The 13,334-nt window shown below is 37.9% G+C and overlaps 1 protein-coding gene across 3 annotated transcripts in view; it reads right to left on the bottom strand.

The window, feature by feature from the left end:
* LOC105204670 (epidermal growth factor receptor kinase substrate 8) overlaps positions 1-13,334 on the bottom strand; it is a 21,193-nt gene extending 7,859 nt beyond the window's left edge. For 2 of the 3 annotated variants that reach the window (XM_039446696.1, XM_039446697.1), the window contains exons 1-2: positions 12,272-13,334; positions 297-370 (exon numbers count right to left, since the gene is read on the bottom strand). In XM_039446696.1, the coding sequence (XP_039302630.1) occupies positions 297-370; positions 12,272-12,342 (145 nt within the window). In that variant the 5' untranslated portion in view covers positions 12,343-13,334. The other variant, XM_011173841.3, reaches the window with a different exon arrangement.

Genomic DNA, 13,334 nt, shown 5'->3' with positions numbered 1-13,334 from the left:
ATTTTACATTAATTTGCTTAACAAATTTTTGTCTTTTTCAATCCTTAATTTTTAAAATACTGACAATGAAAGATATTTAAGCAAAGGATACGCGATATGATATTTAAATTTACTCAATTCCATGGATTATGTGTGTTTATACGTAGCGAGTTTTCGTCGTCTTTCTCTTCGAGATTCGTGGTAACGAGATGAAATTGTCAGACAAACGGTACATTAGTGAATGATAATTCATTTCAAAGTGTAATTAGCTTTTTAATTCCACATGCAGTATAATGCCAAACGAGCAGGTTGCTCACCTTTGTTGTAAGCGGGGCTGTGACCACTGTTGTAGTACGGCATGGTAACGGCCAGGATGTACCGCTGATTATAACTGAAACAGAGGAGCCAAAGTTCCCATTACGAAACGTATCGCTAAAAGAGGCTTTGAATTATGTGTCAGGTAATAATTCGTCACGGGCTCTCGCCTCGCTTCGCCTCGCCTCGCCTCGCCTCGTCTCGCCTCGTCTCGCCTTCCTCAAGGGCCCGTACGAAAATCTTAATTGGTCTTTGGAGTTTGCGTTCGCAAAGGTCCGTTAAATTTATGCCGCCACCGTCTTTTCGTTTCGGATCGTGCAGTTAGTTGTTAAGGATATGCCAGTTGCGGTGCCAGGCGCGGAGTAGTCGGGTTCAATAATACTTGATGACGGCAACGACGACTAACGTCGATTCTTGCACGTCGCAATATATCCGGCTATCGGGTCAACAGTGCCATACTTGGCTAAGAAAGCCAGCGGAAAGCAGCAGCCCCTTTACCTCTCGTCAAAGTGAAATTCCAATGAGTTTAATTCGTTTGCCAGACATGTCTGAAATTCCTCGTCCGCGCCTCCTCCTCCTCCTCCTCCTCCTCCTCCTCTCGGCCTCTTTACTAAACTTCATTTTTTAAGGTGAAACTTTACGCTCATGGAGCTAATCGTTTGCCGAACACTCCGTTGCCGCTTAACTCGCGCGCGCGCAAACAGCCTCGTCCACTTTTCACTTCCTTCTATACCTGTTTCGTAGTTGCATTAAACGCAATTCTTATGCACGATTAACGTGTCTTGAAATTTCTTAAATATCACATTCTTTAACGTAACATTTTGCGTAATATATTATCATTATTTATTGGAAATAATCTACATGATTGACGCAACTATCAGTTAAAGTATAATTTCTAGATAACTTACTCAAATATTGTACATTTCTATAGAAATTATTATTCTTTGTATATTAAAATATTCATGAAAAAATTAAAATTAAAAGAACTCATGCGTGCATGTAATTTGGCTGTAAGAAAAAATATTTTGCTGAAAGTAATTTCGAAGTTGTGAATTAATTGTCGTAACAATATTTTTTTCTTCATTTTCAAAGCGAAAAGATTTATCGTGTGTAAATTGATGCGTCACATATGCGCTAAACGCTAATCGATGGAAGAGAAACGATGACGATTCGTTTTTGCATAGCTATGTGCAAAGAATGTGAAATTCTGAATTTGTTCCAAGAGAAATTCCTTCATAGCCATTTCTAGTTTTAACCGCACAAGCAAAGTGTGTAGTACCTACTTGAAAAGTATTCGATGAATTAAGAGAAAAAAAGGATGTGTGAGGATGTAAAATATAAATCCAAATTTATCGATGTGATATGCACATAAAAAAAAATCCATGTCAGATACATATGTATTTTGCTCTGTAGATCGCATCGGTGTGAAATCAAGGTTCTTGTACGCATTCTAATAATTTTATTTAACGCTGTGTAACGAGCCTCGCGTGATACCTGCACGAAGGATAAAATACTTGTTCAATGAGTTCCGTAAATACGTTCAACAACTGCGAGTTGTCAATCGCATTTGCGTAACTGCGTAACGATTGATTGCTCTTTCATAAGTCGTATTAACGAGTTTACGTGAACGTAAACCCGATGGTGGAAAAAAACTATACGTTTCTTGTGACATTATTGCGATCCGTTTTATAAGAAAAGAATAATATACCAAAGAGTATTAAATCTAAGACATTTATGAAACTTTCGAAGCTTCCAAAAAATAAAATGCAGCGACGTTTGTACTATGTCTATAAACACGAATAGTTGAAATAAAATCAAAGTAACAGTGATTTGCATAAAAAATTATCATTATCTCGCAACAATATTCTACGAACCATATTTCAGTAATATTTCAAGAACGGCGAGAAAATCTGTTCGAGATTTTCTTAAAGTTTTTTCTATTTTTATGGATCTTCTATCGACTCTATTGGAATAAGCATTTTTCGAGTCATTAAATTGTGGTTCAATTGTTTAGTTGGCCGAGTCCGTTTATAGTTTCGAAAGTGCAAACCAGCGCTTCTAATCGAGCAAGCGGCCAGGCGTTTCGCTTCAAAGTTCTCGCGTTCTCGCTCGCGATCGATTTTTTAATGATTCGCCAGCTAAATCAGCCGCTAAACGTTAATCTATTCGACACATAGGAATTAATAATTAATAAAGAGATTCTTGTTAAACGATAAGTAATTTCGATTCACTTTCAGTGCTTTCACCGACGACGTCGGCAGGTTGTTCGAAGGCAATTTCGCAATTTACGATGGGATTAGATACCGTGAGAACGTAAAGAAAGCATTGTTATGTGACAGACACGATGACAAGTAGAGGTGATGCTATTTAGCGACGGGCTAAATTATTCTTTACATCGGATAATGGTTGTGTAATTACGATATAATTAAAAAGTTCTTATATATAGTACCTTGAAAATTATTAAAAATTTCTTAGTATTTGAAATAATAAATCGTGTATAGAAATTTAGAGATTTATGTTATTTATATTGAACAATCATCCAGTAAATTACTTATATATAGTTTATGATATAATATCAATATAAATAAGCATTAACGTACGTATGTACAAACGTGCACGTATAGATATACATATATATGTGATTTAATCAGAAACAAAGATATAAATTAATAATCCGAATACGCTCTTACACGTTTCGATTATTTCAAGTATTTTAAATTTTTTAATAATTCACGATTACTTTACGTATTATTCGACTTGATATCCAGCGAGCCGGGATAAATTATTATAATATTGTTTTAAAAACATTTTGTGCAGGGTGAGACAGAAAGAGAGAAAAAATGCGACTACTTTTAATAATTAGTCTAGTCTACCACTCCATTAAAATACATATGATTTTATGTACTAGCGAATTTGAATCACAGAATTATACCGTATGCTATGTTGATAGTATTACGCAACTAACGATACATCATTTGATAAAAGCATTTAGGAGCGTCGTCATTGCATCGGTAGAGACGGTGGAAATGCAACTCATGTCTCTAAAATCGAAACACAAGTTGCAGAAAAGACAGAGTGTATTTTTCTTAAATTACATTACTATCTTGACTTACTTGCTATCGTACTACTAATGAAAAAAAATTAGCTAGCGCGCTTGGTAAATAAAGACTCTATATACATATAATAATAAAGATAGTATATAGTAATAATAATAATAGTATATAGAGGATCTCAAATTTTGTACATTACATTCCTATGCTTCCTATACTTGCAGGATTCACCCTGTGTCCCACATCCTATGTTCAATTAAAGAATAATTTTTTTGAAATAAAAATGTTGCTAAAATGTTGCTGAGAATTCTATCTCTTGTTAAATATCGAATCGTCGGTCAATTTTGTGTCAACACTTTTTTGTAAAAATATAAAAATTTAATAAAATATATCATTTAGTTTCATTTTTAATTTTTTGATTTTCAGCATGTTGTCAAGATTTTTTCCAAGTCATTTTCTCTCGAGACTAAAACTATTGTATCGTTGCATCTTTCCGATCAGTTTTATCTAGTCTTTCAGCTCAAATACGTACGCACATTTGTTTTTTTTTTTTTTTTTTTTTTAAGTTTACTCGCTTATTTCAAACTCAAGTTTAAGTTGAAAAAAGGAACGATATTAATACACAACGGAACACGGACAATTGTAAAAATGAGGGGAAACGCATAATAAAATTACAGATGGTAGGAGATATTAAATATAACTATTTCGCCGGCGAGTTCTCACGCACTTGTAGGTAGCTACGACTCAACGTGAAAGAATTCCTGTTCGCAGTGCGGTTCTTGGTTCTAATGCTGGCCTAAGGATCTCGACTGAGGCTTAACACACAGCAGTCACGGCAAAAAGGGAAGGGAAAAGGAAAGAAGGTGAGTGGGCTTTGGTTGTATGCTTCGCCACGAGACTAAAGTTACCAATGCGTTTCGATCCTACATGCCGGGAATTCCTCATCGACGCGGCGACGGCGACGCTCTGAATTCTACATTTTCCCGTATAGTCGAGATTCCCTATTCAGAAATCAATATTTCCTCAAGATATACAAAACGAGTCAATAGAAACTAATAAATTATTACAATTTAATTTAACTATTTAAATTAATGTATTTAGAGAGATATTTTTGAAAGATGAAAAGTTTCGTGTGCAATGTCATATATTTTCTCGACTATGTGTTGTCTTGTGATGTGATTCAGCTGTGAAATATTTCTCGTGTCTCCAAATAGTCGTAAACATTGATAATTCTTCCAAACTCGAGAAGCGAATGTAAATTAATAAAATTAACTGTCGTAATCTCGAGAAGTAAATGTAAAATGCGGTAGGGATTTTGCATATTTGAAATATTGCTTTGTAAAACTTGTTAAAAACTTTATATATATATATATATATATATACACATATATACTTGGGATTATACAAATTTTATATCAGAATAATAGCATGTGAAACAAACGTTACATTAAAATTTTTTTTCATCAGAATACATTACAATTTGACGTGGAAAAAGAATAAAATGAAAGAGTATCGTATGTATGCATCATGCACTTGGCGACAAATCTCAACATAATTATTTATGGATACAGGCACACCCCACGTGTAGAAAAATTCAGTCATGGAATGCGTAATATCGCGCATTCATGGCCTTGACACCTACGAACGATTTAACCTTGGAACCATTACATTTTTCGTCCAATTATTCAAAAGTAGATAAATATACAAATCAAGATTTAATCGTCTATCTTTCCTTGCATTGCCCACACCACAGTTTTTCCAATTTGATTACAAATCTTGGAAAATAAAGAACGTGGATTTTGAATCGATAAATTCTACAAGTTAAAACTGTCTCCTAATTTATATGAAATATGAGAATAAAATTAATTATTTTTCAATTAAAACAATTGCCCGTTCTATCATTTTTACGTTATTGTGCTTTGCAAAATACCATCTTATATGGAATGTTATATATTCATCAAGGAAAATAAAATATCTTGATAACTCGCAAGATTTTTCGCGTTAATGTTCCATTTTCATTCAAGTACTCGCATCGCATCGCGCAAACTATTTTCATAGAGCGGAAAATTTTCTAAACCGCAATTTTCGCCCATGCCAATGGGTTAACAACCTTGGACATGCTCGAGATGCTCCACGCACTGGCGACGGAAGGGAATGCGAGCAAGTATTTTGTTACTCGTGTGCGCGAGCGCAATGATAAATCGAGATGATGCACATTTTACGATGCACTTAATATCCACCACATACGGACATTCCGTTAACGAAGGCATAAATTTCGTATTTTCTACCGGCATAGCTCTGTAGCGGCAAAAGCCGATAGATAAGAAACGCAACGCGCTGTGTCAAAAGCCTCTAAAATAAACGATTACACGATTTAATCTCGAGAAAGATACCGAGCGCATCCTCATTCGTCTTCGTTGTAACTCGTAAGATCTGAGAAGCAGAAATGAATAAATCTATTCTTTCTAAATATTTTACTCATTAATTTTGTCCCCCCTTCCCCCTCCCCCCTCCCCTCTCCCCCCCTCAAAAAAAGTCAAGTTTGAAGGATAAAAATATCCTTCCGCTTTTCAGAAATATCTGATAATAATCGGGCAGGTACGTTGCCTCGCACACGAGCATACCACTCTTTTATGGAATTGAGGTTTATCGAAGTCACGGGGCGCACCTCAAGAATCAGCCTGGGGAATGCAGCACGAGCCGCAATTACGTCTGGGCGCACATACACGTGCGCGTTCGCGAATTACGAGAAAACGTAATCCGGGAGAATGTCTCGATTATGATCCATCTCCATTTCCTTGGAAGGAATAGACGCTATCCGTCTCTACAAAGAAATGACGAATTCAAATTGGCATGAAATAAAAATAGCCAAGAGTAAACTTTGTTATTTTCACGTAACCGTTCTAATAAATATTTAATAGTCGTCCACGTTTTCTCTCCGTTTTTCTTTTATATAAATTAGAACGTTATAACGGCATCTTTATCTCCGCACGCCTTTCAATCTTTACATTCATCCATTGCAGCGATTTCGTGCGATTTTGTGCGCGATCCAAGCTCGCGTGCCGCGACCGAGTAATATATTATCGCGATGGTAATTTTTATTTTTTCTATATATTAATGGGGCATAGCCGCGCGCGGCGCGGGCGATTTTACAAGTCGTATGCAGTATTGCGGTAGGCGTGTATGCAAATCGCAGAAATCGTGGAAAAGGCATTGGCACCGTCGCGTTACATAGTACATACATGCGGCATGCAGCTGTAACTCTACGCCATTGATTAATATTTATAATTCTTATGTCGTCTATTCTTATTAATCCAACTCTTAATTCGTAAACTTTCCCAACTTTTCATCTTTTTGACACAGTTATGTAGATATTTTGTTATGAAATGTTAACGCGACTTGGGTAAATACAAAGCAATCGTGCGTGAATATTATGCCATCCTCCTTGAGCGTTTCGCAATTATTACTTAATACCGTTCGTCAACGTATGTTAACTTTATACATGGGACGTATGTGGGATGCACATGCAAATCGTAGAAAGCGTGGAAGATGTTCAATGCTATTACAATTACAAACACTTTCAGAAAAAATTCAATATTCGTTAGGTACAATCGATCGCTTAATTATAATTTACATTTGTTTAAACGTGCATTCAATGCTCTGGGAACACGTAACACTGTCTATCTTTACAAAAAAAAAGAAAAAAGGAAAAACAACTTTGATTTCACGTCAACTTGGTGGAAGAATAACCTTCGATAAACGATACCTATTTTCACACGGAACTAGATGAAACTTTAGCCGTTCCACTCTCATACATCCGTAAGATCAGCGCCGTGCGCCGCGAGCCGCGAGCCGCGAGCCGGTAAGACACGTTGAAAGTAAATACATCGCGGACGTGAGTATTATACCTGCTATATGAGCGATGAAAAAGTAGAAAGAAAGTTAGCAATGCACCTCGCGTATCTACGGCGATCCGTTCGCGTTTGTTCGCGTCTCGTTGCGAACGAGTTTTGCAGTGAATGGACCGAATCGCGGCGCGAATGAACTTTTCACTCGACTGCTCGATTAGCTGATTAATCGCTAAGGATCAATTCCATTCTTGCGTTCGGTTATGCGTTTGTCGAACGAATCTAATTTCTACAGCGTACGTTGTTAATTTCATCGATTCGAGATCACTCGAGATAATTACATCCCATGATTGAAAGAATGTTCATTTTAATTGTACACTTTACGCTAATTTTCATCGCGCTTAATCGCATAAAGGTGCGTGCTGGAGTTTAATGAACTTAGTAGTAGAGATCTCGCAGTTCTCGATGCGATCGCGACCGACTCTATGTGGCCTTTCTAACAATTTTACCCAAAGCAAATAATTGCTAATGTAAAATATTCTACGATTATGAAGAACACACTAGTTATAGGAAAATAATCGAAAGAATAATAGAAAATAATCGATTTAAATTACAGGTATTGTGCGTAAAATATAATAATGTCGTTAATATAATTTATCCCATGTGGATTAACAATTAACAATTAACAATATAATTACAATATAATTACAGATTTTATATCAGAAAGAACGTAATCGGAGAATATATTAAAAAAGATATATCTATATATGACTTTCACATGTACTCCATAATCGTATAGATACGTTGCAAAATTACGAAATTGTCAAAGTTGTCAGAATTAGCGAATAGAGAATTGCCTTTCGCTCAGATGTAGCGGCATATTTGAAAAATATGCGCACGTATGCGCATACATGTAAGTATATGCAATCAACATTAAAAGGACTCGTTCACGAGCGTAAACAATCTTTCGAAAAGATGGAATGCTCATATGGAATGCAATGCCCGTATGTCGATTGCACGTAACGACGTTTTCGAGATACCGGAGAGCCCGCAGGCAGAAAAAGAGATGAAAAGAAAAAAAAGAGTCCACGAAGAGAATAATAAAAATGCATTTAAGGCAATATTCACAATGGCAAACTTGGCTCGCCCTTGCGGTACTTTTATCTCTCTCTCTCCCTCCCTCTCGTAGTGTAACGTTAAAACTTAACGATTTCGCGAACAATTTCACGAGGAATGCACTGATGATACCAAATGCATACTTAAAGGTCACAGCGTTGCGATAAATTGACTTGACTCGACTAGATGCGTTAGTCGAAAGATAGATTATAGCGTTGTTCGCGCTGTTCCAACTTCCAACAGGTGTAATAAAACTGGTTTGAAATATCGATATCGATTGGTAATTTTTGCGGCAAAACAGTTGGCCAAAAAACTGTCCAGTGAGTAAAACATGTTTACTAAATTGATTTGTGTAATGTTTCAAGTGAGTTATATGTATAATATGAAATGTATTGAAATAATCAATTTGCAATAAGAAAAAAAAATATATAGACTATATAATTATATAAAAATATTTCTAGAGAATCAAACAGAAAAAGAGATGTTGGGATTACTCGATGAACAGATGGTGCACGAAAAATTACATCGATAGATACGAAGTTGATAAATATTCGCAATGTGTGTCATGGAATCACAGATGTACCAAGAGGTCAACAAACTACTGCTATGTGAAACTACATTTTCCATACATACGCTAGAATGAGAACCAGGCGATATTAAAGGTAAACGCGAAATCTAGACAGAAATATAACGAAACTACTTTGCACTACAATGATGCATTTAATTAAAAGTACTAAATTATGTTTTGTTTTCATCGAAGGAATTATTGAAATATTGCATTAGAATTCTATTTGATTTAGAATTTTAGAGCAATACTCTAAATAAGAGTTGATCAATTAACACACACACACACACACACACACACACACACAACGAACGTGTCACGTTTCGAGAAAGTCGATAAATTATTCTACATTGACAGCATACAGCATTCGAATCGATCCATGCGTAGTCAATAATAAGCATTCGTGATCCGTTGATCCGTCGATCCGTGTCACGACACGATTGGTTCCATCACGTAGGAGATCACGTAGGCATTTCGTAGGCGTGAATTACAGGTGTCGTTCGACAGCGAGGGGGCTGTGGGGGCTGTGGGGGCTGTGGGACGCGACGACGACTCGGATCCGCTGTACAAATGTACAATGCCGGCCGGCGTATTTTAGAAAACTCTCCAATTGAAATTCATCCTCGTGAGTCGTTGAAAAGTTCCTTCAAGTTTTCGCCTAATCTCGACGAGGATGGCGCGCATCCGACCGCCGAATGTAAATAACGCGTGCACGCCATCTCCGCAATAATATATCACGATATAGAGTTTCGCGAGTCGCGCGAGAGAGAGGAGAACGGAGGACTCGACGATTATGCGCACCATTACCGATTAAAAAGGAACAATACACAGTCGCGCCGCGACAGGAATGCAACATGCAACTCGTAAATGTCACGGGCGCGGGGCGCGGGACGCGCGACGCGCAGCGGAGACCTAACGGGCAACTTGAAGATGTTTATTGCTCTTCTCGCCTCACGAGACACGTTCGTCGTGGACTTGTACCTGCTCAATGAAAAGGCGCCGAATAGACTATATCGATCTCTCTTCGCGAAATGCCTAACCGCCGCCACTCGCGCCGCTTCTTTAGCCTTCGCAAACGCGATAACAATCTTTTAAGAAAAATACTTGACACAATTTATAAAGGAGAAATGTATAATTGTAGGTAATACAATTCACAGTCATCTTCACTGGATGAGTATTCGCACCATATAAAATCACTTTATAGAATTAAATTAAAACTGTTCAAGTTATGGGTTACGTAGTTAGCTATTAGCCATATATATAACTATTATTTATAGATAATAAACGATAGGATTATTGCGATTCAAATTGGATTGAAAGCTTGGAATTGATGGATAAGAGAACATGGAGATTGTGCGTTTTACAACCGCGAGATAGACTAAAAATGGAGATGATCGAAGGTCGGCGATCGATGAATCATTAGATCGCGATAATGATAGCCTAATAATAATAATAAACGAATCGATATTACAACGGCTATAGCGATCGATGTCGCGCGATATAGATAACGTGTGTCATTATTGTTCCTGTCACTTCGTGCCATGTATAAACGACGACTGACTTTTCAGGTTACACGATCGGAAAGTATTTTCCCATTAAAGAAATATCATTTTCGTACAAAAATCTCTTATTTATACATTTAATGAAACTATATCTCAAGATCGTTTCGAGTAATATTTTAAAGGTGCTAATAGTACGACTCTGCGATTGGTTAATGACACTTTAAGACAGTACTCGAGACGTTCTTAAATATAAGAATTAACTATAAATAGCGATTGGCTTACAATTGGCTTAATAACTTTCATGAAACGATACTATCTTAATATCGTTTACAGTCTTATAGTCTTTTATATTTTAGATTTATAAGCTTGTACCGGTAACAAAAACTAATAAAAATATAACAATTTTAGCTATTACACATTTGTTTTAATGTTTTAATGAAGAAATATTTAATTACGCAAAGAAGCTCGAGAGAAATCAAGAAACGCACTCTAGATACAATGAATTATCAAACAGTTAAGACTCCGTATCGTCCAATTAGCAAGTTCAATCTTAACAGCATTCTTCGATTCTTAATTAATTAGTTGATTTTAAATAAGCGCTCGAGTTTTAATACGTCGAAAACGTAGTCGTATCCTGTTAATCATTTAGCACGTTGTAAGCAAAATGATAATAGGCGAATCGTTCATTTTCTTATCTTTATTTGTACAGTCTAACACATTGTATCTTCGTGCAAATTCTTCTGTTTAAAACTAAAATTATTAATAATTATAAATAATTTTGAATAAAAAGGCGATTTAAGGCAAAACCCGATGCCAGAAAGCAAAATGTCGTGGAGACGGAGAAGATTTTATCAATATTTCCATCTCTCTCCGAGATGGTGGTACAAATTTTGCGTCAATGAATACATAGAATTAAATCGCAACGTCGCGCGTCGACGCGCGCGAAAAGTATAATAGAACTAATCTCATCGTGTCCTTTCTCAATTTCGTTGCCTTCCGTCGCGATACTGAACTTTGCGTGGATAACGCGCGATTTAGCTCTGGGACCTTGATTAATATCGTTTGTACGTTTTTCGTTTTCCTCGCGCACTACGAAGCTCGCGTCGCGGCGTCGCGGCGTCGATGACGTGTGATCGAGAGTTAAAACGCAATGCCATTGAACGTGACGCGCTCTGAAGAGCTCTGTTAATGCAGCGGCTGCAGCGCGGGCGCGAGCGAGCACACCTCTCGTCCGCGTGATTTTTATCCGCCGTGCCATTCCGTTCCGTGTCGTGTCGTGCCGTGCCGTGCCGTGCCGTGCCGTGCCGTGCCGTGCCGTGCCGTGCCGTGCCGTGCGTCCTCTCGTCGATCGCAGGCCAAGCAAGGCACGTCGAAGAGAGGCGGCCAGGCGCCGCCGTGCCGTACTGGCAATCGTGGCAATCGTGGCACGCAATGCGGCCATGCACGCTCCGGAAGACGGCAACAGGTGTGCGCGTCGCGCGACCGGACGATTGCGGACGATTCGTCTCGGCGCGGCGCGGCGCGGCGCGGCGTTGCAACGGTCAGCCGCTCGGAGCGTTACGACGGCCTCGCGTTAATGCAATTCTCTCGTCGCGCTCCCTCACGCAAAATTCGCGTCGTCGTAAAACGAACGTGCGACAAACGGGGGATCGCTTACCTTATTTACAAATTTTTCACAACGCAACGCACCGCACGCGCTACGCACACACACACACGTACACACCAGGAGACGGAGAGGGAGGCACTCAACTCCGAGGCGAACGAGCGGAAACGAGCGCGGCGGAGCTACGTCCCGAACATGCTCGACCGCGAATACTCCGGCGACTAATCCATCCGTGATCCACGATCATCCGCCGCTCGATCGATCGACGCACCGTCTCCTCTTACCACTCTTACCAGGTCTTACCAGGTGCGCCGCGCAGCAGGTAACGCGACCTGCCATTGGTCGAACGCCGTGAGACCGACATGGCGCTCGGACACCGTCGAATCGGCAACTTTCGCCGCGATGCTTCAGGACCGTAACGACACGTAACGATACGCGTCGAGTTCGATCGTCCTCGATCTCTGGTTCGATCGCGCCCCCGATTCGTCCTCCTGAATATCTTTTCGTCTCCATTAATTTCTTTTTTATTCCACGAAAATAAGACAACACGGATAATTGCAACTGCGTATCTCGTCGGATAACAAATATATCGAGTTGTACGTTAATCGAGGCGCAGCGCCAGGTACCGCGACCAAGTTGGACCGTACGTGTCGTGAAAGACGAAGGAATCCGAAGACCGGTATCTCAAACCAATAGAACTACCTGTTATAAAGGGAAATTATTAAGAATGTGAGGAAAGGTGGGAAACACCTGTTGAGAATGCAAGTTTCATTCACCGGATTGATTAAATGGCGGTCAATTTAATAAGCGAATGTCGTAAAAACAAATTTTTTTAATATTGTATTTGATAAAAACAAATCAATTCTTAAGTAGCACACGCACAACGGTAGGTATCATCAGTTTGAGGAAAATAATTTTTATATTCTAGTTTAAAGGAAAATTCATTAATCTGTATCGATTAAAAAAAAATTCTCAACTAAAAATTTAGAAAAATTTTAAAATTAAAATTAATTGCAAGAGTTTTGTTACCACGTCTATTCGCATTTGATTATAACTAATATTGATAATATTGCAAACTTTCTATTTTTATAAAAATAACTATAATTGACAGAATATTTGTATGCTAAACAATTTAGTTGATATTGTGTATGGAACACATTTCTATATTATTTTATAAAATAAATATGTATATTTAAATATAAAATATTGTACGACTTATATTAATTATCTTTTATATAGGGTTGAGTAAATTAATACATTTTTTAACTTAAAATTAATAGCTAATAAAATTAATTTATTATCTACATTAAAAGTTATGAAAAGTATTGAACTAAAAACTAACTTGGTTAAAAGTTG

The sequence above is a fragment of the Solenopsis invicta genome, chromosome 3 (assembly GCF_016802725.1).
Source record: "Solenopsis invicta isolate M01_SB chromosome 3, UNIL_Sinv_3.0, whole genome shotgun sequence".
NCBI lineage: Eukaryota > Metazoa > Arthropoda > Insecta > Hymenoptera > Formicidae > Solenopsis > Solenopsis invicta.
This window is presented reverse-complemented; position numbering and strand designations above follow the sequence as displayed.